This window comes from Pangasianodon hypophthalmus, chromosome 13 (assembly GCF_027358585.1).
Source record: "Pangasianodon hypophthalmus isolate fPanHyp1 chromosome 13, fPanHyp1.pri, whole genome shotgun sequence".
Taxonomy (NCBI): domain Eukaryota; kingdom Metazoa; phylum Chordata; class Actinopteri; order Siluriformes; family Pangasiidae; genus Pangasianodon; species Pangasianodon hypophthalmus.
In genome coordinates this window covers 2,203,860-2,231,691 of record NC_069722.1, presented here as the reverse complement: position 1 = coordinate 2,231,691, position 27,832 = coordinate 2,203,860, and the positions used below count along the sequence as shown (strand labels likewise).

General features: G+C 38.6%; 1 protein-coding gene across 1 annotated transcript; it reads right to left on the bottom strand.

Annotated features, from left to right (window-relative positions):
* Positions 1-1,111: 1,111 nt before the first annotated feature.
* On the bottom strand, positions 1,112-25,496 carry slc1a9 (solute carrier family 1 member 9). Its single transcript, XM_034310160.2, has 10 exons — positions 25,360-25,496; positions 23,841-23,993; positions 22,857-23,110; positions 19,930-20,035; positions 18,316-18,442; positions 15,720-15,953; positions 11,252-11,446; positions 9,995-10,129; positions 8,355-8,808; positions 1,112-6,307 (listed from the first exon to the last, which is right to left on the bottom strand). The coding sequence occupies exons 1-10, from the start codon at positions 25,472-25,474 to the stop codon at positions 6,098-6,100; spliced, it is 1,983 nt and encodes a 660-aa protein (XP_034166051.2). The 5' UTR covers positions 25,475-25,496; the 3' UTR covers positions 1,112-6,097.
* Positions 25,497-27,832: the final 2,336 nt, after the last annotated feature.

Genomic DNA, 27,832 nt, shown 5'->3' with positions numbered 1-27,832 from the left:
TAAAACTGTAACCTTTCCAACATCTGCAGTAAAGAGGAGTAACAATAAATGGATAAAAAGTATGTGCCATTCTTTAATGAAGAAATAATTCCAGTTGCTGGAACATTGCTGTGGCATTCGAGGTGCGTCGTAACAGGAAAATAATGAACGTTAGGAAGGTAGGAAGGTTGATTATTTCCCTATAACTGCACACCACAACACAGAGAAACAGATTTTAAATAGACTTCGTACACAAAACATATCTTGACTGATCGACTACATTCATTTTTTACTGTACAAATGTGCCTTTTTTCTCCAAAAATTTCCTTTAAACGCTGGCCATCCACTATTACACACACACACACACACACCCACACACACACACACACAAAACGATGACAACACAACCAAGACCAGTATATTCATTCACTTTTAAACTATTATCTATATTTGTGTAAGTATTTCTATTTCTATTTATGAAGTTGTCTTAATGCTTGGATCTGTGTGGAAATAGCACTTACCCAATTGTTGTGGCATAAATATTTTTACTTGGACTTGACAGGAAAGAAGCTACATCACTAAATACACAAATCAGAGAGAGAGAGAGAGAGAGAGAGAGAGACTGAAATATCAAGAAAGAAGCTGGACAAAGTCTTAAAGAGAACACAACATGGCACACAATATACAATATATCAAGAAAAAGAAAGCTAATGTAATTTCTTTGTACATGTACTGTATGTATGAGAGAGAGAGAGAGAGAGAGAGAGAGAGAGTGTTTGTTTGTGTGCATATTCTTTTCAAGACTTGTATTTATCCTAAGAACCAGTGTGAACCTTATTTACATTGTATTTAATAATTAATAAAGAGTATTTTCATCATTAAGTGAGATGTTATAAGTTACTCTTTATTGAACCGTGCATTATTTTTCTGTATTATTATACGAAATGATGTGTAAGGAATCAAACACTCTGTGTCATGCCGTTATAGTAAAATAATCAACAACAGTGTGGTGTAATGAAGTGGAGTTACTGTAACCACCCTGAAATTGATTATTTTCCTATAACGACATATCCCCGAAGTCATTTATTCCTCTTATACCACAGCAATTTGCCAACGATAGCAATGTTTTATTAAACAACGGAAGTTGATAAGATGTCGGAAAGATGTCCTTACAAAGCGCTGACACTGGAGACTCCTTCCATAAAAGTTAAATAAACAGATCAATGATTACACACCTTTAGCGTACACGTCCCTGTGAATGAGCTGTTACTACTGAACCGATAACGTATTAGAACAAGCGCATTAATATAAACCTGTGATTTGCAGCTGCACTACTGTCAGAGCTGCTGTTATAGAGAATTAATCAACACCTTCTGACCAATCAGAAGGGAATAAAACATCATCTTAAGGTTAGTTTGCTTGTGAAAGAGATTCTCAGGAGCATGCAGTGTCCTAAAGCTACCTACAGGAGGCGCTGTGGTCACAGTAAATACAGAAATCTACTGCTAGTGACTGATAAGGTTTTATCAGGAATTTTGTGGTGTTTTATTAGTTAGAAAAGTTTTTATGTATAAAAAATTTTTTTTAAAAATCTCTAAACTTAAAGATACACGCTGCTATCAAATAAGCAAGTTTCAAATAATCAGATGTCACAACCTTTGATTTGTAGCCCTGAGTAAGAAATAAAAATAGTCCCTTTTCCCCCAGAAATAATTTAATGTAATCAAGAATCGTTATTATTATAATTAAAATGGATTTAATAAGTAACCAGATAAGAATTAGTGAGCACTGGAAATGATTTTATAATTGTATTTAAATAAAAAAAACTGTTTAGCAATAAATATGTGATTTACTTTAAAATAATTGCCCCCAACCTTTATTATTATTTAATAAATGATTCATTATTAGGTGATATATTCTGTAATATATCCATAATATTTCAATATTTTTAAAATTTTCATCTAATCTTATTCCTCACATTCTTCCCCTCACAATTTTCTAAAATTAGTTTCTGTCCTAATGTCTTAAATTGGATTATTGTTTAATCAGAAGGTCGTAATAAAAACACACAGAATGGTGTTTAGAAGTGAGAAGCGAGGCTGCGGCTGATTTCTTTTTGGCCCCGACTGTAGATTCATGCAACCAATCAGCGACAGCCATGACAGTCAGGTCTAGATCTGGGTAATTTTTGCACACATCCATGACACGTCATCAGGAGAGATTGAGAAGACGCATGTGAAACATAGTCGCAGGTGTAACGAGCGCAAAACAAAAACGCCTTTTCGAAAAAATGTCTTTTCCCCAGAATGACTCTGGAAGAGAAGTAAAAGTAGATACACACATCATCCAATCAAAGTAGAAACTACACAAAAGGACAGGCGACTCCTCTAGCATGTGCACGTTTATTTTGAATTGTCGCGCGTATCAGAATGAGGAGAACTTACCCGTCTGGAAGCCAGAAAAGAAAGAGTAAATGAGAAAAAGAGGAAAAGAGGAAGCAGAACTGATGGAGATAATTGGCTGTAAGAACCGGAAAAGTGTTCAAAACACCGTTGTTTTTTCCCGAATACTATTTATCAAGCTTAGCTTGCTAGTTAGTCTAATTTATAGCTAAAAAACCCTACGTAGCTCACCTGTAATCTACATCACTAGATAACACTAGATAGCTAGATCACATTCTTACTGAGGAGCAGACTATAATGGATGCGTTTAGCTAAATTTGTTTAATGCATCCAGCTGGGCAGCACCTCGGCTTTCGGTGCCACGACGACATCCTCAGTGTTCCAGTCGTAAAACATTACGTCTTAAACGTGCCCACAACGTTGTAAGCATCAATTCCTCTCTAGTATAAAAGCTCAGAGTTTCTATGAGATGTGTATATACAGTATGTCCGGTCATTGCAGGCTACACCACTGATTAGCATGTTTTAGCCACTGACAGGATGCCAGACCATAAGGAACCTGTGGGAATGCACAATTTAGGGTCACTTTAAGATCCTCTGTTTATCCCAAATCATCAGAGTGATATACATTGCTTGTGTGCATTCATGTGGAATAGTTAGGTCAAACAGAGACTTTACATCACTGCCTGAGTCACATGTGAATGCGGTACCCCAGGTGTGGATATAGCTATATTAACTGGATTAGACCTGGTGAAACTCTCCGCAGGCTCCTGTAGCTTCGCACTTCCTTTGTAACACCTCTAAAGACAGCCCATTGAATGCCTATAAAATTACAATGTATGTCTTCCTTAGTTAGACTTGAGGACTACAGTGCGAAACAGCATAATCGCTGGCATATGCTGTAGACTGATGCGCTCATAGCAATAAAGAATCCTGCTGAAGATACTTCCAAGTCTCCTGGTCTACCGTGCAAATTCCCAACAAACCTCTAGAGTTACGCCATCTGAGAGTGTTAGCTTAGCTGATAGCACTCCTGTCTTTTAGTGCTAATCCATAATAAAACATGGAGAACATTTTAGCTAATGTCAATCTAATTCCTAAATAAAATTCTCCAGAGATTCTTCAGTCAGCTACATGCGGCTACTCGGGTCTTTTTGCAGCCAGGTTTGTATACAAACACCAGTGGGGTCTATAGCTAAAAGGCTGGTAACCGCTGGAAACATCTGTGACCATGGCCAACCAATATCCATGTTATATTTATATCCATCGCTTTAAAGTGACTACTGAAGGCACGTCAGTTCTCATTCGACATCTTACTTAAGCTTTTGTCCTCTTCTGTCCTCTCTGACGTCCTCTGATCTCTAACGTCATCTCTAACGGCTGTGAGAGAAGAATCACAGAGACTGACATCTTTATGGCCATCTGTCTCTTTCCTCTTCATCATTCCCTCCCTCTCTCTCTCTCTCTCTCTCTCTCTCTCTTCATTCTTCAGATGTCTTTCTGTCTTAAAGCAGATTAAGCGTGATGATGTCTCAGTGTTCAGCCATTCCTTCATCCAGGAGTTATTATTAAAGTGTCAAAGGTCCTAACAACACCTCAGTGTTAAAACAAAACTCACACAGGACAGAAACCACAACCAGAACATTTTTACATCCATGCAGAGGATAAGAAAAAGCAAACAGTGACTTGCAGATGAAGAGGAAATGAAAAGATTTGCTGAGATTTTATTACTTTACACTTTACACTTGATCTGAAAAGGGACGGGGAACAAAAGGCATTTTAGAGAGACAGAGAGACCCGAGACAGAGAGACCCGAGAGACCCGAGAGAGCTATCACACCACAACAAACGCTCATAATGACACTGGACAACAGAGAAATTGTGAATAAACACAACAAAAAATTAGCATACACCACATAATGCAATCTATAATGATAGATAACTAACTAACTAACTAACTAAATTAAATAAATAAATACATAAATAAATAAATAAATATACAACCAATCAATCAATCAACAAATCGAGACAGAAAGAATGAAAGAAATAAAGAAGGTGCAATAGTCTAACAGTAAGTTCTGAGCTCATCAGAGTTATGATTAATGAAAACAAAACAAAAAAAGTTAAAAGGAAATAAAATAAAATATGAAAATGAAATAAACTTGGATTGTGCTTGGATTGGATTTGTCTTAACTTATCATTTTTAAGTCATTTGAATAAACGTTTCCACCTATAACATAAATGTATCATAATAAAAGTGTATCACTCTTCAAAAGTTATAAAATTTCACGTATAATTAATTAATTAAAGTCAGTATGTTACATAGAATGAAGCTTTAGCCTAAGTTTTTAAATTTAGATTTAATTTTTAAAATTAAAAGCAAATGCTAAAACACACTGAACTGAATGGCATGTTAACACATTATAACATTTTCTAATCTTTAGCATATACTGTACAGTATGTTTACTGTACACCTCAAAAACTGGGCCTCAGTTATCACTTGTATAAAGTTGTGTGTAAATGTTTTCCGTCAAACCGGACTAATAATCCCTGCCACATTTACAAAAGTTTCACTGATTTTCTCTGTCCTCATGTGTGTATGTTAATCAACGCCAATCAGCCGTAAAATCCCCAAAGCACATTCACAGCACCTTTACATTTAGCCACACCCACAAAACTCCATAAAAGCTCACAGAGAGCTTTAAAAAAAAGGACAAAATGGTGAAAGAGAGCCTACTAAGTGTAGTTTGTGCTAAATCTTCCAGTAATGCAGCTCAGCCATTGCAGCATTGCTCCTTTTATATGGCGCCATTACTTTTGTCCTGATTGAACGGCTAGTCTCATTTGTCTTCATTTACGGATTTGTTTTGTTTCAGGTCTTTAATAACAGTTTTTACCCACAAGCCATCAGGCTTGTGAATGACACCCATCTGCTGCCTCTCCCCCCTTCACTACAAAGACTACCCCAACCTTCCTACACACACACACACACACACACACACACACACACACACCTCAATGCAAACAACATCAGGGACTACAGACTATCTCTGCATACTTTGCGCACACACACATACATCCTCCAAGCAATACACATGTATAGGACTTTGCACATGCATGTCTTCTTTGTTACGTTGCACACAGTACACTTTATACATGCAATTATTTTTGTCTCCTGCATTTTTGCACTATTAGTAATTTTGTAATTGTAAATTTGTCATTTATGCTTCATGTATTATTTTCCTATGTCCTTAATTTATGTCATAGGCTGCTGGAGGATTCACAGAGTAAGAATTTCACTGTATGGTGTAACAGACTGTTTCCTGTACACATGACAAGAAACTCTTGAATCTTGAATCTTAATATGAAACTACTGCGTTTCAGAAATGGTTCATTAAATGGGTGTGTAAACAATTATATGGTTTATAAAAACGCAGTAACTCATCGACAATTATATATTTCAAAGCCAATCAAAATGAGTAAATTAGTGGCTCTCCTTATACGTAAATATACACAAACTCAGGAGTGAAACATAAGATATGAACATTTTTCCAAACTGAGACTGCATTTCTTGTGTAAACGTTCCTGTGAACAATTTCTGAATAAATTAGTTTGTATACAGTTTGATAAATGCTGTGACCAGGTGCTGTAAAGCGTTAGGAACTGTAGTAAAAGTGTGCTAAAGGGGGCGGATGGTGGGAGTGACAGAGCGACTCCCTCAGGGGAGCTCACAGGGCGGGATGGAGTGACTTCGGTCGTAGGCTGTGTCGTCACTTTCTTCTCCCTCACTGGCCTCATCCATCATCCTCTCTCTCTCTTCGTCTTCCTCCGTCTCGCTCTCTCGGCCTTTCTCTCGTCTACGCAGCTTCTCACTGCCCCTCTCTCGCTCTCGGTGTCTCTCCCTGTAGTCTCGCGGCAGCGTGGACACCTGAGGAAACAACAAAAAAAAAAATTCAATGCACTGTATTGTATAAGCAAATGTCTTTATGTTCATGTTTTACTTTTCATTAAGCAATGCAATAACAAAAAGCATAAATGTATTTAAAGTTATTTATGCTAGTTCTCATGCTTTTAATTCAAACATGTGAATTTGTGCGTTCCATTGTCCAAGTGCTTAATGTCATGTTTGCACTGTTGCTAGGCAACTGGGAATTATGGATGCCAAACATAAACTAGTTTACTACTGAGACTAAAGATTTAGCTAGCAACAAGGAAGTGGTGTGATGAAGCAGAGTTGCTGTTAATTTTCCTATAACAGCTCATCCTGAAGTGTTTTATTCCTCTTATACCACAGCAATTTGTCAACTCTTACAAACGTTTTTTAATTAAAAAAATGACATGTCATATATTTATCCATTTATAGCTACATTTAAGGTTGTGGGATGTCCGTGAAACAAGTTAGTTCCTGTTCTCACTTATGTTATAGCAGCTATAAACACTCGTTCCCTCACCAGCCTCTCTTTTTTTTTCTCTCCTTGAAGTTAATAAGACGAAGAAAAAAAAAACACAGAAGCGAGAAACCATGGAGTGTAAACTCCTCTGTCCTGAAGATGTCCGAAAATTTACAGCTTTACCTCTGACTGTTACAAAGCACTGACACTGGAGACTCCTTCCATAAATGTGAAATAAACATCTCCTCACAGATCAGCGGTTACACACTTTTTAAAGTCTGTTTATATGAAGCATCCGCTGTACAAGTCCCTGTGAATGAGCTGTTGCTATAGAAACGATAACGTATCACAGTAAGCTCATTCATTTTATAAACCAGTGATTTGCAGCTGCACTACATTCAGAGCTGCTGTTATAGAAAATGGTTCAATAAATCAACATTAGAGTGTTGGAAGTGCAGTAAAGTCCAGTAAAACATGCGGCTGTGTTTATGCGGCTGCTCAGAGTCTGATCTCAGCTTCAGATCTGAGCAGTTAGATAAACATGTGATTACATTAGGGAATGGCTGTGTAAACACTTACATGAATCTGGTCCAAATCAGAACCGAAAAGATCTGGTTTCATGTGCTTAGACTTCAAATAACAAGACGAGATACTAATCAGGACGGAAAGGAGGTCCGATCTGACTGGCTGAGTCTAATCTCAGATGCAAATCTCACATGAAGTCAGGTTGAGTAATATGAAAGCAAGATGAAAATCTCATGAACAAAGTCTGAGGAAAAAAAAAACCTGACGAGACGTGACCATCTGAGCTCACCGTCTTCCTGAGTGAGTCAGTGCATTATGGGTAATCTGTGGCTGCTCATTGGAAACTAACATACACTGTGGGATTTTCTTTTTCTTTTACACTAATGGGATTTTCTTCACTACGTAGTTAGACGCTGCTACAAAATGATTGACCTCAAAAATACTAATACCAAATTTAGCACTGTTGAATTTTTGAATGTGATCGTGTGGATTAATTTCCTATTAATGCACAGATCAGACAGTATCACAAACTTATATTAATACGCTTGTTCTAATACATTGTCGTTTCTATGGTAACAGCTCATTCACATGGTCGTGTATGGCACCAAGCCTAATAATAAACAGATTAAATCCATGTAATTTATCAAAGAACAATGTCTAAGTGTTGATATGGTGAAGTTTTCTGTCATATTTAGCATCTGTGGAAGGAGTCTCCAATGTCAGAGGGAAAGCTTTAATTTAAACTTTAATTTTTCCTCTTTCCTCTTTAAGTTTTCAGGACAGAGGAGTTTACGCTTCTTGGTGGTTTCTCAGTAACGTGACAAGCCTGTCATGTTTTATTCCTTACATAATCCAAATATAATCAAAAGATAATATCTCAAGTTAAAAGACCATGTAGCTTCTGAAACCATTTGAAAGTCTACAATAAACAGAATTGAAAAGAATGTTTATAAGTGTGTTTATAATTTTTTTTTAGAATAATTCCAGTTGCTCTAGTTAGAGTGCACTCTGTAGTGTCCAGTGTGTAGTTTTGGACACTCTAATGTTTTTAATCCTCACCTGGTGGTCATGCGAGGGCAGAGCGCAGTAGCCGTGGTCGGAGCGGCGGTTCAGGAGGCGGGGCGAGTGTGTGCGGTGAGGACGAGGAGAGTGTGAACACACGGACAGAGGCGAGGGCGAGTGGACGGAGCGAGGGGACGGAGAGCGAGCAGAGCGAGTAGAGAGAGAGCGAGAGTGGCTCAGAGACGCAGGAGGGTGGTAGTGGTGGTGGTGGTGGTGCTGCTGCTGGTGGTGGTTGAGTTTGGGGGGCCGGGGGAAGCGAGGGGGCAGTTCTGGGGGGCAGAGAGGGTCAATCAGGTCTATATCAGTAAGGATGGGGGGAGGGGGGACAAACTCCTCGTCTGATAGCGGAATGTCTGCGTCGATCTGAGAAAGCTCCGCCCTAGACAGGAAGTCGACGATACCTGCTCCGAAGGAATCGCCCACCACGTTGATGGAGGTTCGCATTCTGTCACTAAATCAAACACACGCACATACACACACACATACATACACACACACACACAAGAGTGAACATCAGGACAAAAACGGGGACAAAAAGATAGAAAGAATAATTGGACAGTGATACAGTTTTGGTTCTGTGAATACACTGAAAGTTCTGGTAATAAATTTGCCAAAAAATCTACGGACAAAATAAAAATTGGTTATGTAAAATTGCCCATAGTTGTGAGTGAGTGTGTGGATGAGTGTGTGAATGTGTGTGTGCAAATATATCTTTAAATATTGAGAAAGTTTTTTGCAGGTTCAAACCTGATCTGTGAAAAAGGCTTCCATTACAGTTACCTTATAAACACACACACACACACACACACACACAAACACACCATTTTTATTTTCTGTTCATATTATATTTGCACTCTGTCTTTGCACTTTATTTTAGCACAGCACTTTTAATTAGTCTTTTAATCTATATTATTTAACTTAATGATATTATTCTTGTCTTTTGTGATTACCTTTATTTTACTGAATTGTCTTATAGTGTTTATTTTCTTATCGTTCTCTATGTAAAGCATGTTGAAAGACCTCTGTGTATGAATTGTGTTATAAATGTAAATTTGCCTTGATTCAGGACAGAGTTTACACTTTGCAGTTTCTTGGTAACATGACAAGCTGCATTTTTTTCTGTCTATTTAACTTCACAAGAGGCTGGTGAGGGAACGACTGTGTATAGTTAATAGGAACTTTTTTTCCTGGACATTCAACAACACTAAGTGTAACTATAAATGGATAAAAAAACACGACATGTTCTTTACTAAATAAAATATGGTAACTGTCGGCAATCTGCTGTGGTGTAAGGCGAATAAAGCGTTCCAGGATGTGCCGTTATGGGAAAGTAATCATAGCTGCATCACTGATTATTTTCCAATAACAGCACAACACGGATAGATTTATTATACTGAGAATTTGTTTAAACGTTGTAAAGGGCCGCATTCAGCCCCAAGCCGTGATGTAATAAAGTCTGGTGTAAATCCTCACAAATTAGAGCTGACATTCTGCACTTTACTTTAGTGCTTAGTGTTTCCTTTCAGCTCCAGCGTGCTTGAGTAAGAGAATAAAACAGCAAACAAGCATGCCAGTGTCTGATTACTTCTGGAAACACACACACACACACACACACACTCTGAAGTGTGAGGACTCACAGCAGCCAGTCGACGGCCACCAGCAGGCTGATGTCCTGTGTCGGGAGACCCACTGCGGTGAGGATGAGCAGCATGGTGACCAGACCAGCGCTGGGAATACTGGCAGCTCCTACACTCGCCAGAGTGGCCGTCATACTGCACCGCGCCGTGATGTCATCATTATGCGACAGGAAGAAGAAAAACATGGGGAGATGGTGCAGAGAGCAAACAGAGACAGTAGAGTATTTATATATAATACAAACAATCTGTCATGCTGTTATAGGAACATAATCAATGATGGGATGGTGTGATGAAGTGGAGTTACTGTTGCCACTGTTTTATTCCTTTTATACCACAGTAATTTCTCATTGATTAAGTTTTTTATTTCTTAAAGAATTATACATCATATGTTTTATCCATTTATAGTTACTCGTGGACGTTCTATGTTGTAAAACATCCACGGGTTAGTTCCTGTTCTCGGTTACATTAAAACAGTCTTTCCATCACCAGCCGCTATTTTTTTCTCTCTCTCGTGAAGTTATAAGCCAAAAAAAAGCAGCTTGTCACGTTACTGAGAAAACCTGCAAAGCGTAAACTCCTCTGTCCTGAAAATGTCGGAAAACTCACAGTTACAGCTTTACCTCTGACTGTTAAGCACTGACACTGGAGACTCCTTCCATAAATGTTACAGAAAAATCTCCTTACAGTAAACTTTTTACGTTTATGTGGAGCGTCCGCTGTACAAGTCCCTGTGAATGAACTGTTTTAGAATAGAAACAATAATGTTTTAAAACAAGTGCATTAAGCTTTAAGCATTAAAGCTGCACTACTGTCAGAGCTGCTGGTTTAGAAAATTAATCAACACCTTCTGACCAATCAGAATCCAGAATTCAACAATACTGTGATATAAATAAGGAATAAAATCTAGAAATGGGGTTCAAATGACTTAAAGCTGTATAATTCTGTTGTCTTTGGATTAGTTAAACTGGAAAATCCTCAGTACTGACTAAATATCTTAAATACCAAGACGACACAGATAAATCCTCATAAATATTTGATTAAATGCATAAATATAAAAGCAGAGGGTTATAACTTGTTTCATTTGAGATTTTAATAGCAATAGTAAAATTATATAAAAAAATATCCTCTTCAGAGACTTTACTATGTGTTTATAGACTATAAAACAAATATAAACTTTATTTAGTATGCCTTGTTTTTCTTAAACCAGACAATCTATAATAAACTGTGTGAATTTATTTCCGTCATGCTGATACTGACCTCACGGTGGCAATCTGTCCTCCGTCCAGCTCAATGCCGTTCATCTGGGCGATGAAAATAGCCGCCACAGCCTCGTAAAGCGCCGTGCCATCCATGTTTATGGTGGCGCCGATGGGCAACACAAACCGGGTGACCCGCTTGTCGATCTTCAGGTTCTCCTCCAGACAGCGGAAGGTAACGGGCAACGTGCCAGCGCTGGGAGAGAAAAGCAGGAGCATGAGAGAGAGAGAGAGAGGTGAGGGTGAGAATAAGAGGAAATTAAGTGTCACTTATCCAGAGTCGTACAAATGAGAACAATTTGTTTTTTTCACAAAGAGCAATCAAATATAAAACAGAACACAAACAGACGGAAGAATTTGGCAGGATGAAGTCCTTTCAGTTGATCAACTGCAGATTTATTCTCATGCAACACACACACACACACACACACACACATAAAATATAACAGTTACACAATATAAAGATTAACAAATTATGTGTTAAGAGCTTTGAAACCCAAACCCAGGGATTCAGTTACATTTCTTCTTTGAGTTCAACGAGTTCTCTGTAATACTGAATAACAAATCAGGTGTGACAAGTTTTTCAAAAATAACAAGGAAGCAATGGAATGATACTGAAAAGTGTAGCCAAACTGAAGTAAACATTCCTGCAAGACTTACAGAAGATTCACTGATTTTCTTCTGTGCGTATGCTGATATATACCAATGAGCCAGAAATTATCAAGCTATACTAAGTGTTATCTTATCTTATCTCTTCCAGTAATGCAGCTCAGCCATTGCAGCGTAGGCTACCATAGACACACACTAACTCTTCCTCCTGTCATAGGGCGCCATTACTTTCCCCCTAATCAAATAGCTATTCTTAATTTATGGACAGGTTTTGGATAAGTGAAATAGAGAAGTGATTTAAACTTGACAGCATAATCCCTATTTAAAATCGCAGTAATTCATCAACAATTATACGATTTAAAGATGATCGATTGAAGTTCACATCAATGAGTTTCCTTATATGGAAATTTACACAAACTCAGGAGCGAAACGTAGGATACGAATGAATTTCTGAACTAATAAATGCCCTTGGGAGTACGAATAAATTCATGAATAAATTCATTTATAGCCAGTTTGCTAAATGAGGCCCAATAAATGATTATACACTGTAAGTATTTTTATTCCTATTAACACCTTTTTCATATTTAGTAAGAATTCTGAAAAGTTGAATGATTAAAGGTTCAACAATCAGCGCAGTACTAATGAAGAAACAATAAGAAACTGTAAAGTGTTTTCCTTCATTTGGACGGTAACACCTCCTGGGAAATTATTATAACCACACCTTCAAATATGGCTTAGAGCTGTGATTGGCCAGGGATTGCATTTCAGTGTGGCACAGCAATTTCCAGAGATGCTATAACAATTATTCCACGATGATTCTACTGTCATCTGGCGTTTGTTAGACTGGATAATGGTATATTTTCTACAATGTCACAAGTCTGTTCATGCACAGAGCCCAAGCTTGATGTCTAGATGTCTAAAACCAAATGTAGTGACTGGTAAGAACAAGTTTGAGTCAACAGCTGAGGAAAAACTGATCTGTAAAAAACAGTCACTTAAATTCTAAATATGGAATGAGCCAGCAAGATTTTACATTTATTAGGTGAAGTAACTAAATGGAGAGTTGGTTTGCTTCTTGAGGTTTTGCACTGGAGCTGTGAGATGAATGCTGCTACCCAGTAGCCACCAGTTTAGCAGGGACTTACTGATGTGTTTTCTGACTCTGGGTTTAAATAAGCAAATACTTAAGAGCCTATGATTGGATCATTACTGCAGTGATTAATATGTTTCAGCTGGCAACAGTTCTTTTAACCTTAACCGATGCAGTGTGTAGCTTCTCATTTCTTAAACAACCATGGCAGATTACGTATCCTGTGGCCGTGGAAAAGATGTTACTGAAGGGGAAAATTGTTAGCCTGCATCAAGCAAAGAAAACACCTAAGGAGATTGCTGAAATCACTGGAACTGGGTTATGAAATGTCCAGTGCATTATTAAAGCCTGGAAGGATAGCGGTGAAGCATCAACTTTACAGCAGAAATGTAGTCGGAAAAAAAATCTTCAATGATGGTGATCGGAGATCTTTAAAACGCTTGGCGATGTCACGTCGTAAAAAAATCGACAGGAGAACTCACGGCTATGTTTAACAGTGAAAGTAAGAGCATTTCCACACGCACAATGTGATGAGAACTTCCAGGATTAGGACTAAACAGCCGTCTGGCCACAAGAAAGCCATTTGTTAGTGAGACTAATCGGGAAAAAAATGACTTCAATTTGCTAGGGAGCATAAAGACTGGACTGTGGAGCAATGGAAAAAGGTCATGTGGTCTGATAAAATCAGATTTACTCTATTCCAGAGCAATGGGCGTGTCAGGGTAAGAAGGGAAGTGCATGAAGTGATTCACCCGTCATGCACAGTGCCTACTGTACAAGCCTCTGGAGGCAGAGTTATGATCTGGGGTTGCATCAGCTGGTCAGGTCGAGGCTCAGCCTCATTGTGCGGCAATAAAATGAAGTCAGCTGAGCACCTGAATGTACTGAATGACCAGGTTTTCCCATCAATGGACTTTTTCTTCCCTGACGGCACAGACATATTCCAGGATGAAAATGTTAAGATTCATCAGGCTTAACTTGTGAAAGAGTCGTTCAGGGAGCATGAGGAATCATTTTCACACATGAACTGGCCACCACAGAGTCCTGACTTTAACCCCATTGAAAGTCTTTGGGATGTGCTGTCAATGGACAGACTTTACGGAGTGGTCCTCAGTGCAAGATCTCAGCCAAAAATTAATGCAACTCTGGATGGAAATAAATGTTGTGAAGTTGCATAAGGTTGTTGAAACAATGCCAGGACGAATGCGTGCCATAATCAAAGCTAAATGCAGTGCAACAAAATATTAGATTGTGGGACTTTTTTTTTGGCCAGGCAGTGTATAAACATGGAAAAAAAACAACACAGATAAAACAGTCACGCTTCATCCTTAGCACATAATCTGGTGTCACTTCACATCAGCATCAGACTCAGGAAGGGGGCAGGGGCTGAGGTTTTATATATTAGGAGTGATTTTAATATACATTGATTAAAGAAATAGGAGGAAATTCAGAGGAAAATAGAGAGAGAGAGAGAGAGAGAGAGAGAGAGAGAGTTCATAGCTGGAGTTCACAGGTATATACAGCCAGATGTTCTAAATTTCTGCTCGGCTCTGGAACCTACATCAAACTACTCAGTTGATGGAAAAAGCAGAAGAGCATCACATCTGTGTCTGAGTGTAATTTCCCAGCCAACACTAAAAGCCCAATGTTATTTATAACAGGCAGATTTAAGAACCCATTATTTCCCATGTCGCTCATCCTTGCTGGACTGAAATAGTTCTGGACTCCAGTGACAGTTCAGTCAGAGGTCAGGCTCAATCCCGCATCATAAATTGTGATTGGTCTGATTGAATTTAGAAACAGGTTAAACGTGCAATAGTCTGTTTTTATTATTCCTTACTACTTATAAATATCCTGGAAAATATCTGGAATGTGATTAAAAAAATTGTTTAAGCCATGGCCTCAGCACAAGTGTATTACACGGCTGAGAAAATCCTTTTGGAACAGAGCGCTTGTTTGTGTTTGTTTTATAGACACTCCCAGTGCCCTTTCACTTCACCCCCATTTCAGTCTGTTCAAAAAGGGGAAAAAAAGGCTGAAATCAGCAAGCGCACAGTGCATCCGGATAATTCTCCTGTGAGCAAGCGGAATGCAATAAAACCAGAATGATGGAGTACTTTATTACTGATGAAGGCGATGAAGCTGGATGCAGAATTAACAATATCAGTCCTCAGCAGGTCTGTAAATGATCTGTATAAAACCTTACATATAAAACATTACATAACAAATCAAGTAGGTATGTTTTTTCATTACAAAGAAAAAAAGGACAGCAAAGGCACTCTTGATCATTCTAATAAATCCTTATGAGCCGAATTTCATGTGGTTATAGTGTTATAACTTGGCTTTCAAGCAGTTGAATGACTATGTGCGCTTGAAAGTGAAAGTCATGATAGTCCTTGTCCTTGCTAATGCTAAGTCTATTTGAATTCTATAATCCATATTCTGGGGCGGAGCTTTGTGTACATGGGTGGGAATATCTTGACTAGTTTTGACAAATCTTGCTTATGTATCTTTAAAGTGACTTTAATTTTTACATTGTGTCAAGTTCCTGGGATACACTCTGGAAACTTAATAAGCTATTAATTTTTAAATCCTGCATTCTTACAGAGCCCCCTGCTGGCTCGGAGGCTTATAAGTGACTGCTTGTACCACTTAGAGTCACTGAATTTTCTCCATTATGCATTCGGACATGACTGGGAAAAATGTGCACTACGTAGTGAACATGAGATGTGCAGGAAAATGGTGAAAAAGCGAAGCGTGAGCTGCTAACCTGCTGGCTGTTCCGAGTGCCGTGATCCAGGCCTGGAAGATCCCGGAATAAAAGTTGAATGGGTTTTTCCGTGTCACAGAGAAGAATATGATGGGCAGAATGATTCCACCGTGGATAATGAGGCCAACAATCACCGTCACCATGTACATGCCGAGCTGCTGGGCCACGGCCTCCAGGTCACCGATGGCGGCGATCTTTCCACAGATCAGAGAGGCGATGCCGAGTGGAGAGTACCTAAAAACCACCACATGGGCATCAGAAAGTGATGGTTTTAACCCCCATTTCCATCATTCCATTCAACCCATTTTTTCCTATTTTTCTTTTCAGAAAATTCCTTTTCAGAAAATTCTTCAGTAAAGAATTTAAAGTGGCAAAAATGAGTGCCAAATATTATTATTATTATTATTATTATTATTATAAAGTGCATAATATGTATGCAAATACTTTCTACAAGAACAAAGAAACAACTAGTGTTCCCATAATGCACTGCAAGTCATTCAATTGCTTTCCCTCTAATTTCAGCTTGTTTCTACTAACGTTGTTGTCGTGTAGACTTAAAATATTATTAGTATTTCAGAGTAGCTACATGTTTCCATGCTTACAACAACGTCTCTGATTTGAGTGTTTTGCTTTCGGGATTCTGGGTAATGTAGTACTGAAGCATGACTTATGTCTCTGTACTACATATTACATTACGTGTAAAGTCATTTTTCCTGAAACAATTTCAGACATAGTTCAATAGCAAAGAAGAGCAATCACTGCTATAGTACATATCATAAACTTTGTCTGGTTTAGAATAAATGGCAAGGAACCATTTGGGAGCCCAAAGCGTCAACTATTTACTATTCTCTCATTACTATTCTCGTAACATTCTCACATCGCAGTCCTCTTTCTGTCCACTAGTTCGACTGTCTCAGTCGCCACGTTCATGGTCATGATTACTCGTTAGCCAAATCAAAAATTTTTAAGAAGTCACTGTTTGTTACAAAATCATTCTGGATTATGTTAAAAATTTTAAGAAAGAAAAAAGGTGTTCTATGGAGAAAGCAAACAATACTTGCCACGTATCCCGAGGGAAAAAAAAGATTCTGTTAATAATCAGCGAATATCAAAGCGAGTTTATGGTGAACGCTTATTACGGAACGTTGTACTTTGTCATCTGTGTAGCGTTCTAATCAGCCATGACATCTCCGTCATTAATGTTACCTGACATTTTACTCAGTGCTTGTAAACTGTTTTGGTTTTGAAATTGAAATATTGCCCGCTTTCAACTTTGTTTTATGAGACTCCAGGATGATCCAAAGCAGCGTCAGAGTGAAGGGAATCAGATAATCAGACTCACTTTGGAATAAAGTAATTGATTCGCAGTGTGGCATCTTGTCTTGTCGTGTAACAATGTGGTCTGGAGATGGACTGAAATCCAGAAGCCTTAAATGGAGCAAGGATCTAGCGTTTGTATCTGGGGGATTATTCTGAGTGCAGGCCTGCGTTGAATCAGCGGGATCTGGATCACATGACGCTTCCGGCAAGAAAGTCAAAGGTCACGTCTGTGTATTATGTATTATATTCTTTATATGGCCTGTGCTGTATATTATACTGTATACTCATTAAATGGGACCTGGTGTGAAACTGGCCAGTCTGGGTTTTCTCAGTTCTAATTTTGGAGCTCGGAGTGTGTGTTTTGTTTCATCTCGCCGCAGCTTCACGTTCCCATGAGTTCAGCGCTCGAAGCTTTATCATTATCAGTTGTTTATTCGTTCCAGCTCTCAGGTCGGCACGGAGCAGGTTGGCGCTGTGTCAGGGCGAGGTTCGAGTGAGGCCGTGTGTGTTACGTCCTGGAACACCCTCAGACTTTTCACTCGACACTTGCTGGCTCCTAACCTGCAGACTGTCATCATGGATATCATCACTATGGATATCCTTTCTCTCCTCCTTTCTTTCAGCTGTCATTTACTTTCTCTTTCTCATTTTCTGGATAAAAAAACATCTTTCTAATTCTCGTCCTATAAAACGCTAGAATCATTTCCCAATGATATCTTGAAAAAAGCCTTCATTCATAATGTCTTGCTTCATTACAAGTGTCACTTTATTTATGACTTAAAACTACAGCCCAAAAACAGAGCCTCCCACATGTCAGTTTTTTAAACAAAATGTCTTTTCTGTTTTTTGTTATAAAAGCATGTATGCTAGATGATTGCACACAGACACCCATAATGAGGTTCATAACAATAAAAATCTCAGAATGCCTCAAGAGAATGAGTGCAATCCCGTCATGTCACGTGACATAAATAAAGACCGAGCTGGAACTATTGGGTTTATGTGCACACAAGAAATTCCCTAAAATTCCCAAAATTCCCCACCATTTTCTTCAAAGGGAATAAAACTCATGACCTGGGGTAAGAACACATGAGATTTGTTAAAACCAGCTGTCCAGGAATGATTGGATTCAGGGAAAGAAAACCACTGACTCGTGTTTGAAACTCTGCTGCCACTTTGTTATCTGTCCAGCTGCTTCAGTTTAGAGACAAAGCATCTGGCACTGGCATACACACACAAACACACACACACACACACAAACACACACAGAGTCACTGACCACATGATCATGGACACCATCTTCATGATGATCTCATTGAGGATGTTGAAGAACTCGGACATGATCTTTCCCCTCTCGCCCATTTTTCCCATGCAGATCCCGAAAGTGATGAAGAAGCCGATCAAACCTGGAAAAAAAAGAAAAGATATTACAACAGCAGCAGCCATGTCTCACCTGAACAGAGTTTAGTGTTCAGTTGAAATGTTTTTGAAAGAAACATACTTCAGTGCGGGACACAATCGGTCAGATATGAAGCTCGTGGGACAAACAAAGACCAAATTATTAACATGAATGTGTGCCACTGTGTAATGCATTTACACCATTCACTCATCCTTAGTAACTGCCTGGTCAGAGTTGAGATGGTTTAAATTAAGCTATTCATTTGTTTATTTTCTGAGGAACACAAACAACTAAAAATCTTGAAAATTTTGCATGGGCAGGTGCAAACAAAAATAACAGCTGCATGAGCAGGATTGTCAGAAGTGAATGTAATTCTGCATTTGCATCAGTGTGTTGCAGTCGTGCCACACTGAAATGCAATCGCTGTCCAGTGGTTTAATAAAGGGCACTTTAATAACGTCTATACATAAAAGACTCAGAAACCCTATTCAGACTGGATTAGTTTTCAATGTGGTCATGTGTGATGTAATTATTACCAGATTTCTGAGATACTCTGGTTATCATTTTTGTCCAAATCTTCATGTCAGTCATTATTTACAGACAGTGTGTACATGCGTATGGAAAGATCACTCTGTATTTTACCTTCTATAAAATATAAAAGCAGTAGAAATAACGCCAGGTAATATATACATATATCCCATCTGGATTGACATGCTAGTAAGGATTGAGTTATATCCCGTAGGAAAGGAGCTCTTTTCCATCAAAATGAAACCAAGTTTAAAAGACAGGTCAATAAAATATAGATGGCATTTAAAAGGACGTATCAGAGAAGCGTCAGTTCTGGGGATTTTAGGAAAGTTCCTAGCACAGATACTGACAACGTATATGGTATGGTCATGTGACCTACTAGGGGCCATGCTCCTTCGTACAAGCGTTTGTAATAAAAAATAAAAATAAAACATTCAGTTTTGTATTAGAATGGGGTGTGTGTAGTGCCTATAGAATTTCATCTGAATAGTACTTTAGACTTTTTAAGCTTATTTAAAATATCATAGCTATAAATATAGAGTATTTAAACTCAGGTCATTTAAACAAAAATGTTGTGCACAAACATTTCACCAGTGGTGTATAGCTCCAGACACAGCATTAACATCCACATCCAAACACGAGTCAAACAAATAATTACGGTATCAATTAAACTATATACACTGGAGATCACATGGGCTTTACAATGACAACATTTCCCGAGAGTAACAAGTCTCAGCTCAGTGCACAAGGGGCATGTTTTCCGGACAGATAAATAATACATGAGCCTCCCTTAAATATCCTTACAAAAATATCAGGAAACCAGAGCAAAGCACGTCCATTCATCAACATGAAAAGCTCAATAGCAAGAGCGTGATGAAATCATAAACAGTAATCAGCGTGGATCATGTTACAGGCTGATTAAATGTGCACGACTAACAATGTTTACGCAGGAGTGATGTTTCTTACCCAGAACGTTCATCCCCCACTTGAACTCCAGCTTCTTCCTGTTGACAGAAACAGGCTCGCTCTGGTTGCTGACGGGCACGGATACTTTCTTCACCACCGTCTGAACCTGCAGCGAGAACATACAGCACTTACATCTTTTTTCCTTTCTCACATGTTTAAAGTCACACTTAAAGTTTAAAAAATGTGCAGGAATAAACTGTCACTGCAGCAGTTTTGCCACATTCTTACTGTTAAAGTCTGAATTAGTGCATGTGACAGCCATGTAAAGTGTTATTACATCACAAAATATACAAGCCTATCACATTCCAGTATGCAAATACAAGCCATGTGACACTGGTTTATCTTTCGGGTTTTTAATTTGCATATTTGCATTTCTTGATGAGAAAAGTTGTTATTTAATGTAACAAGTTATAAGTAAGGAATAAAACACTCCATGTTGTGCTGTTACAGGAAAATAATCACACACACACACACACACACACAGGTGTAGGTGTGCTACAGGAAAATAATCAACGAGAACTGTGATGAAGCAGAGTTACTGTAACCACCCTGATGTTGATTACTTTCCTGTAAGAGCACATCCTAAAGTGTTTTATTCCTCTTATACAACAGCAATTTGCCAATGATTACAATCTTTTATTTATTAAAGAACGACTTGTAGTTTTTATCTGTTTATAGGTGCATTTAATCTCGTGGCACGTCTGTGAAACAAGTTAGTTCCTGTTCTCACTTATGTTATAGCAGCTATAAACAGTCGTTCCCTCACCAGCCTCTCTTTTTTCTCTCTCTTTTGAAGTGAACAGGACAAAAAAAAAAGCTGAAATGAAAAACCACAAAGTGTAAACTCCTCTGTCCTGAGGTTGTCAGAAAAGTTACAGCTTTACCTCTGACTGCTGCAAAGCGCTGACACTGGAGACTCCTTCCATAAATGTTAAATAAACATCTTCTTAAGAGAAAACACCAGAACAATTTACACGCATTTTTACTCCATTTATGTGGAGCGTCCTCCGTGTGAATGCGCTCTTACTATAGAAACGAATGAGCTGTTACTATAGAAACGAATGAGCTGTTACTATAGAAACGAATGAGCTGTTACTATAGAAACGATAACGTATTGGAATGAGTGCATTAATAGAAACCTGTGATCTGCAGCTGCACTACTGTCAGAGCTGCTGTTATAGAGAATTACACACTGTATTTTACTGTATTGTAAGTTTCGTTTAGCAGGATATGATGAAGCAGAAAGCCGCCGTAGACGCGAGAGCCACGTTCATGTCCCGCTCCGTGGTGTTTCATTTTAACAGCGTCTCAGTGGATCCGTATGTCTCGTCACGACTAAGATGCTAAAAAACCACAGCACATTAAGCAGGATTCTGAGAGAATGGTTTCCAGCTGTAGGTCTGTGTTAGCGCACGCTTAATCGAATGAACCGTGCAGGATTGGAATTACAACTTCCTGTCATTCACTTCCTGTCAGTGTGTTATGTTATGTTATACGTGTGTGGGGGTTTGTATGAGAATGGATATGTGTGTATGTGTGTGTGTGTGTGTGTGTGTGTGTGAGTGTATACTTGCATGCACATGCGTATCAGATGCACGTGTGTGTATGTGTGTGTGTGTGAGTAGATGGACAGATTATCTGTAATCTCTTTATACTCAACTGGGTTTAACATCTGGCCAAAGATTCTCTCTCTCTCTCGCTCTCTCTCTCTCTTGCTCGCTCTCTCTCTCTCTCTCTCTCGCTCTCTCTCGCTCTCTCTCCCTTGCTCGCTCTCTCTCTCTCTCTCTCTCGCTCTCTCTCGCTCTCTCTCCCTTGCTCGCTCTCTCTCTCTCTCTCGCTCTCTCTCTTGCTCGCTCTCTCTCTCTTGCTCGCTCTCTCTCTCTCTCTCTCGGTCTCTCTCTCGTTCTCTCTCTCTCTCTCGCTATGTCTCTTGCCCTCTAGTTATGTTACAGTTATGTCAAATATCATATCATGATACGCTTTCTATATCATATCCTTATCTATATCATATCGTATCATTAGACAGTAAAATTGTGTCATTTTCCCTCCTTTTCTTCATGAAATACTTTCTATGAATGCTGGACAAAACTCTCTAACTATGACGCAATAATTACGATATTATGATCAATTAAATGACGCAATACACTTTTCTCAGATATCGCAGGTATCATGATAAAAAGTTTTTACTCTGTTTTTACAAACTGTGATCGAAAGCATCTGATTACATGTTAATACTTTTGAATCTTTAAAATCGTTAAATATTAAAATCCTTACACAATTTTGAAACTTTCTTCTTTTTCACTGTTTAATTTAGTTTATTGTAGACGTTAAATAAAACTCTCAACTCAGATTATTTCAGATTTTAAACGCAACACTACTTTCACTGGCAGTTTGTTTGCAAAACTTTATATATCGTGATGTGAATCGTGTCTTTAAATATCGTGATATGATATTTTTGTTGTATCACCCAGCTCTAGTGAACATCATTCCTCCAACATCCTCTAAAATACACTTCACCGTAACTCGAGTCTTTTATGGACAGGAAATAACACTTTTAAAAAAATGTCCTTTTGCTTTTTGAAAGTTAGGAATTATACTCAGGGGCTTTTAAAATGACTTCAGTGCAGTTGAGTTCTGGATTCCGATTGGTCAGAAGGTGTTGATTCATTTTCTGTAACTTTCGATGAGGTTTTGCTAACAAAGCACCAACCATATATTCAGAGCATCACTACAGGCTCGATTCAGAGAGTTTTGTCCAGCGTTTATAGAAACGAAAGTATTTAATGAAGAAAAGGAGGGAAAATATAACAAATGGTACAAAAATCATTTTAATGTCCAGTTGCTGAGGTGATATGGTGGTTATTTTTTAATAAGGTGTTGCCATGAATTAATATATTAACTCGCCGATATGTGTGAGGTGGATGTACCTGTTGAAAGCAGGCCTGGACCAGGTTCTCAGGGAATAGGTTTCGGATCAGGTCCAGAAAAGCGTCCAGGCTGCTGACCTCGTGGTTGTTGGGTCCAGCGCTGGCTTGAATGCTCCTGAGTTTGGGGTTTCCCGGGTGAATCCCGAGCACCAGGATGACCCCCAGCACAGCCGCGATGATGGTGGTGGACATGTAGTACACCATGGCCCTGGTACCCATCCTCCCACTGGAGCGAGCATCCAGTCCTGCCAGACCTGGAACACAGATCACACACACACACACACACACGTTTGTCTTCCATTTCGCCTTAAACATCTGCGGCAGCGGCTTTAGACTTTAATACCACAGTGCTGTTGAAATCTGAAATCTGATTGATCAGAAGGTGTTGATGAATTTTCTATAGCAGCAGCTCTGACAGTAGTGCAGCTGCAAATCTCAGTTTTATTTATAATTAATGTGCTCGTTCTAACGTTATCGTTTCCATAGTAACAGCTCAGTCATAGGGACTTGTACAGTGAACACTCCACAGAAACTGATTTAAAAAAAATCATTGATTACGGTGATGTTTTCTGTAAGTAGACATTATTTTAACTTTTATGGAAGGAGTCTCCAGTGTCAGCGCTTTGTAACAGTCAGAAGTAAAACTGTAACTTTACGTTTTACAGCATCTTCAGGACAGAGGAGGTTTTTAATGCTTTTTTTCTCAATAATCTGCGTATTTTTGACTTAATTTCAAGAGAGAGAGATAAAAAGTGAGGCTGGTGAGGGAACGACTGTTTATAGCTGCTATAACATAAGTGAGAACAGGAACTAACTTGTTTCACAACATTAAATATAATTATAAATGGATAAACAGTACACCACTGAGAGTTTTATTCCTGACTTAGTTCCTATTCAGTGATAGTAAAACACAAGTGAAAAGGTAACTCACTGTTATCTCTGTTTCTGTGTGTGTGTGTGTGTGTGTGTGTGTGTGTGTGTCACCTGTGATGAGACTGGAGATGATGAGGGGGAGGATGAGCATCTTCAGCATCCTCATGAGGATGTCTCCAGGGAAGGAGACCAGCATCAAAGCGTCTGAGTCCAGATCAGGAACATAACGCAAGAGCAGGCCCAGCACTGAGCCTCCTATTACACCTGTGTGTGTGTGTGAATGTGTGTGTGTGAGAGAGAGAAACAGACAGAGAGAGAGAGACAGAGAAAGAATGAGCAAGAACTTTAAAGTAATAAAATAAAATAGAAAAGTGAAATGAATACTACTAAAGACTCATTGCCGACAGCTACAGAATTGTAATTCGAGGATGTGAGAGGCAAAAAGAAGTCAGTACAGAAGACACAGAGTGAGGGAAGGATAGCGAATTAATAAAACAGGCAGACATGATGTGGTGGCGGTAACTACGTGTGCTCTGAGGAATAAGGAAACGATAAGGAAATGCAGAAACTGGGCCACGTCCCCACCAGTTTTGGGTTAAAAGCCGAGAGCTTGGAACATCTCGATCATCTGAGTGTCTGTGCTGCAGTCTGAAAGCCTCTCCGTGATTCCTGATTAGTGTCTGATTTATCAGCCCGGATTTATCCTCACATAACCCTGCATCCTGCTAGCCATAAACGCTAACACGAGATACAGCTGGATTTATTAGCGTCATATACAGTTACAGCGTCTGTGTATGTTGTGTTCATTCGTCTTTCATTTCAAAAGGAAAATGGGAAAAACAAGTACACAGCTTTTTATTTTATTTATTTATTTTGTTTTTCTTGGCACACACAAAATTCATTCATCCATATATTTATATATTTATACATATGTAATGACTTGTGCTTATTGATTCGAAATGTCTGACCACACAAAGTGTAGAAATCTAATATTTAGGCATCCAAATATGAGAAAAATGGAACTGGGTCATTACAAGTCCAATATAATATTTCCCTATTTAATAATTTAATAAATATATGAAATTCATCTACAATATCCTTACAGTATTAGAGCTTTTTATTGTTTTTAATGTGAAACACTGTTCTGAGCATCTCGTTTGCATATTTTTCATAAATTTTGAAATGGAAAAAAAAGAATGAAAGCAATGTACACAGACCTTACAGCAACTCATTCAAATATATATTGATATGTTTGCAATAACAAACACGTAGCAGCAGTAACTGGACCAACACACGGCATTTTACCTAATTAAAAAAATATATATATATCAATTTTCTTCTTTACAAGAACATGTCGAGAACCCGGACTGAGACATACTGAAGGAAAAGCTTCAGCTCAGGAAGAAATACACCACTGAGCTGTGGTAACACTAACAGGACAAACACTAAACTGCTCTAAACACTAAATGACACCAGTAGGAGGCACTAAAGTGTAGTTTTTTTGTGGCAAATAAAAATGGTGTCAAACAAAGTTAATTGCATGTATACCTGAACACAAACACACACACACACACAATCTCTCTCTCTCTCTCTCTCTCTCTCACACACACACACACACACACACACATACCCAGAATGGTGAGGGCAAGCAGAAGGTTGCGTGCAAACCAGCCGCAGTGTTGTTGTAAAAGACTTTCTTTAGGCTCCGCCTTTCCTTCCTCATCAACCAGGCTGGCTCCGCCCATCTCCTTCTCCAACTGATGATTCGTCATCCTACCTGGGAGAGAGAACAAGAGAGAGAGAGAGAGATGGACACACAGACAGACAGACAGAGAGACAGAGAAAAAAGAGAGACAGACAGAATGAGAGAGAGACAGAGAGAGAGAGAGACAAAGAGAGACAAACAGAATGAGAGAGAGAGAGAGAGAGAGAGACAGTCAGAGACAGACAGAGATAAAAAGACAGAGAGACAGAATGAGAGAGAGAGAAAGAGAGAGACAGACAGAGACAATGAGAGACAGACAGAAAGACAGACAGAGACAAAGAGAGAAAACAACAGAGAAACAGATAAAGACACAGACAGTGAGAATAACAGAAAAAGAGAGAGACAGAAAAACAAAGAGTGAGATAAGGTGAGAGAACAACAAACATACAGGCAGATAGACAGAGAGATATATGGAGAGTCAGAGAGAGAAACAGAGAGAGAGAGAGTGAGAAAAAGAAAGAAAGTGAGACAGAACAAGAGAGACAGACAGATGGACAGATAGAGGCCCACAGAAAGAGGAAGAGAACGAGACCAGAGAGAGAAAAACAGTGATAATGAAAATGAGAGAAAGAGACAGATGGAGAGAGACAGACAGAGAAAGAGAGGCAGAGAAAGAGTTTCATACTGATAATTACGGCGTGTTTAAAAGGTCAGTGGTTTAGTGATTTTTGTGACTGTGGTTTTGTCCCGTGTTGCTCTAAAGGTCACTCGTCCCACAGACCTGTAAACACACCGCTCCACATCACACTCGGCCTAGAGGCATGCAATTTACACGATTTTCCACTTCCACCACAAACACACGTCTATCACATCTATACTGGAAGTCTGTCTCACCCAAATATCTACCTTCCCGTAAATCTGTGTCTCTCTCTCTCTCTCACACACACACACACACAGATGTGCTGATGTGGTGTAGGACGCAGCGGGGCTCACTCTCACCTCTTAACATGAAGCTGCAGATTTAAAATGACATGATTCAGCTTAAAGCACCTATGCATGTAATAAATGAAGATTTGGGGTGATATAGACTTCCATTACTTCATCACTTCAACAGCTCCATGACATGTAGTGCACTTCAAAGGGTGTGAAAGTCATCTACACCACATATAGTGCACTACTGAGAGCACGGATCCAATTCTGGTTCACTTTTCTCTGATACTGTTTACATTCGGAGAAAGGGTTTGGGAAGCCACTGATGGCGATGAGCATTTACTAACTCACTAGCTATTTGGATACTTAAAAAAAGTAGAAAAGTAGAAAATATTGCAAAATGTATTAAAATATTAATTTTGACAGAACACTAAAACTAATTCAATCCAAATTAGCTGTCAAAATTAACACACACACACACACAAAAAAATCAATGCTTCAACATGTCTAAGCGCTTATCTAATCAAATACTGTATATCAGAGTGAAGAGAAAAACGGTTTTATTTATTTTATCATTTTTTTTACTTCATTATTTATTTTATTCATTTCTTAAGAATGATAAGTTTTAAAAATTTTACTGCTTCAACATTTCGCACTTGGCCTAAAAGTAATGTCATTTTGTAATCAGTGTTATGTCAGGAAAATAATCAACAGTGTAGTGTTGTGATCAAGCGAAGTTACTGTGACCACCCTGAAGTGGATTATTTCTCTACAGCGAGTGTTTTATTTCTCTTATACCACCATTTTCATTCATTAAAGAACAACATTTATCTGTTTTCGGTTACATTTAATCTTGCGGAACGTGTGTGAAACAAGTTCTCACTTACGTTATAGCAGCTAGAAACAGTCGTTCCCTCACCAGCCTCCCTTTTTTCTCTCTCTTGAAGCTCATAAAACCTAAAACCAGCTTGTCATGTTACCGAGAAAGCGTAAAAAGTGTAAACTCCTCTGTCCTGAAGATGTCGGAGAAAAGTTACAGCTTTACCTCTGACTGTTAAAAAGCACTGACACTGGAGACTCCTTCCATCAATGTTAAGTAAACATCCAGAGAGCATTAATATCAACCTGTGATACTGTCAGAGCTGCTGTTATAGAAAATTAATCAACACCTTCTTGATAAACCTTCATGCAGCCACGACTCACTCGCCTCCTTCATACATTTAATAGGTTTGTTTAATATTTTAGAATTTAATGGTATATATTTGTTTAGGATTAATTAACCAGGCATTTGGGTCGTTTTAATATTCACTTCCAGTTTATTCCAGTTTTGTTCTTCTCTTTTTCTTTATCGAGTTAATTTAGTGATTCTTCAGCTTGTATTGCTCAGTTAAAAATCTTTCTTTGAAAGTACACATCAGTGCAATTCAGTTTTAAATATTTATTTATTTTGCAGGAATCAGGATCTAGA

What these genes read in the sequence shown, in the direction of transcription:
- slc1a9 (XM_034310160.2), bottom strand. Translation starts at nt 25,474, where the DNA reads ATGGGCGGAGCCAGCCTGGTTGATGAGGAAGGAAAGGCGGAGCCTAAA. An exon ending in TCCAGGCCTGCTTTCAACAG is followed by an intron (nt 20,036 to 22,856) that starts GTACATCCACCT and finishes TTCTCGCTGCAG; the next exon opens with GTTCAGACGGTGGTGAAGAA. An exon ending in GTGGGGGATGAACGTTCTGG is followed by an intron (nt 18,443 to 19,929) that starts GTAAGAAACATC and finishes TTTTTTTTCCAG; the next exon opens with GTTTGATCGGCTTCTTCATC.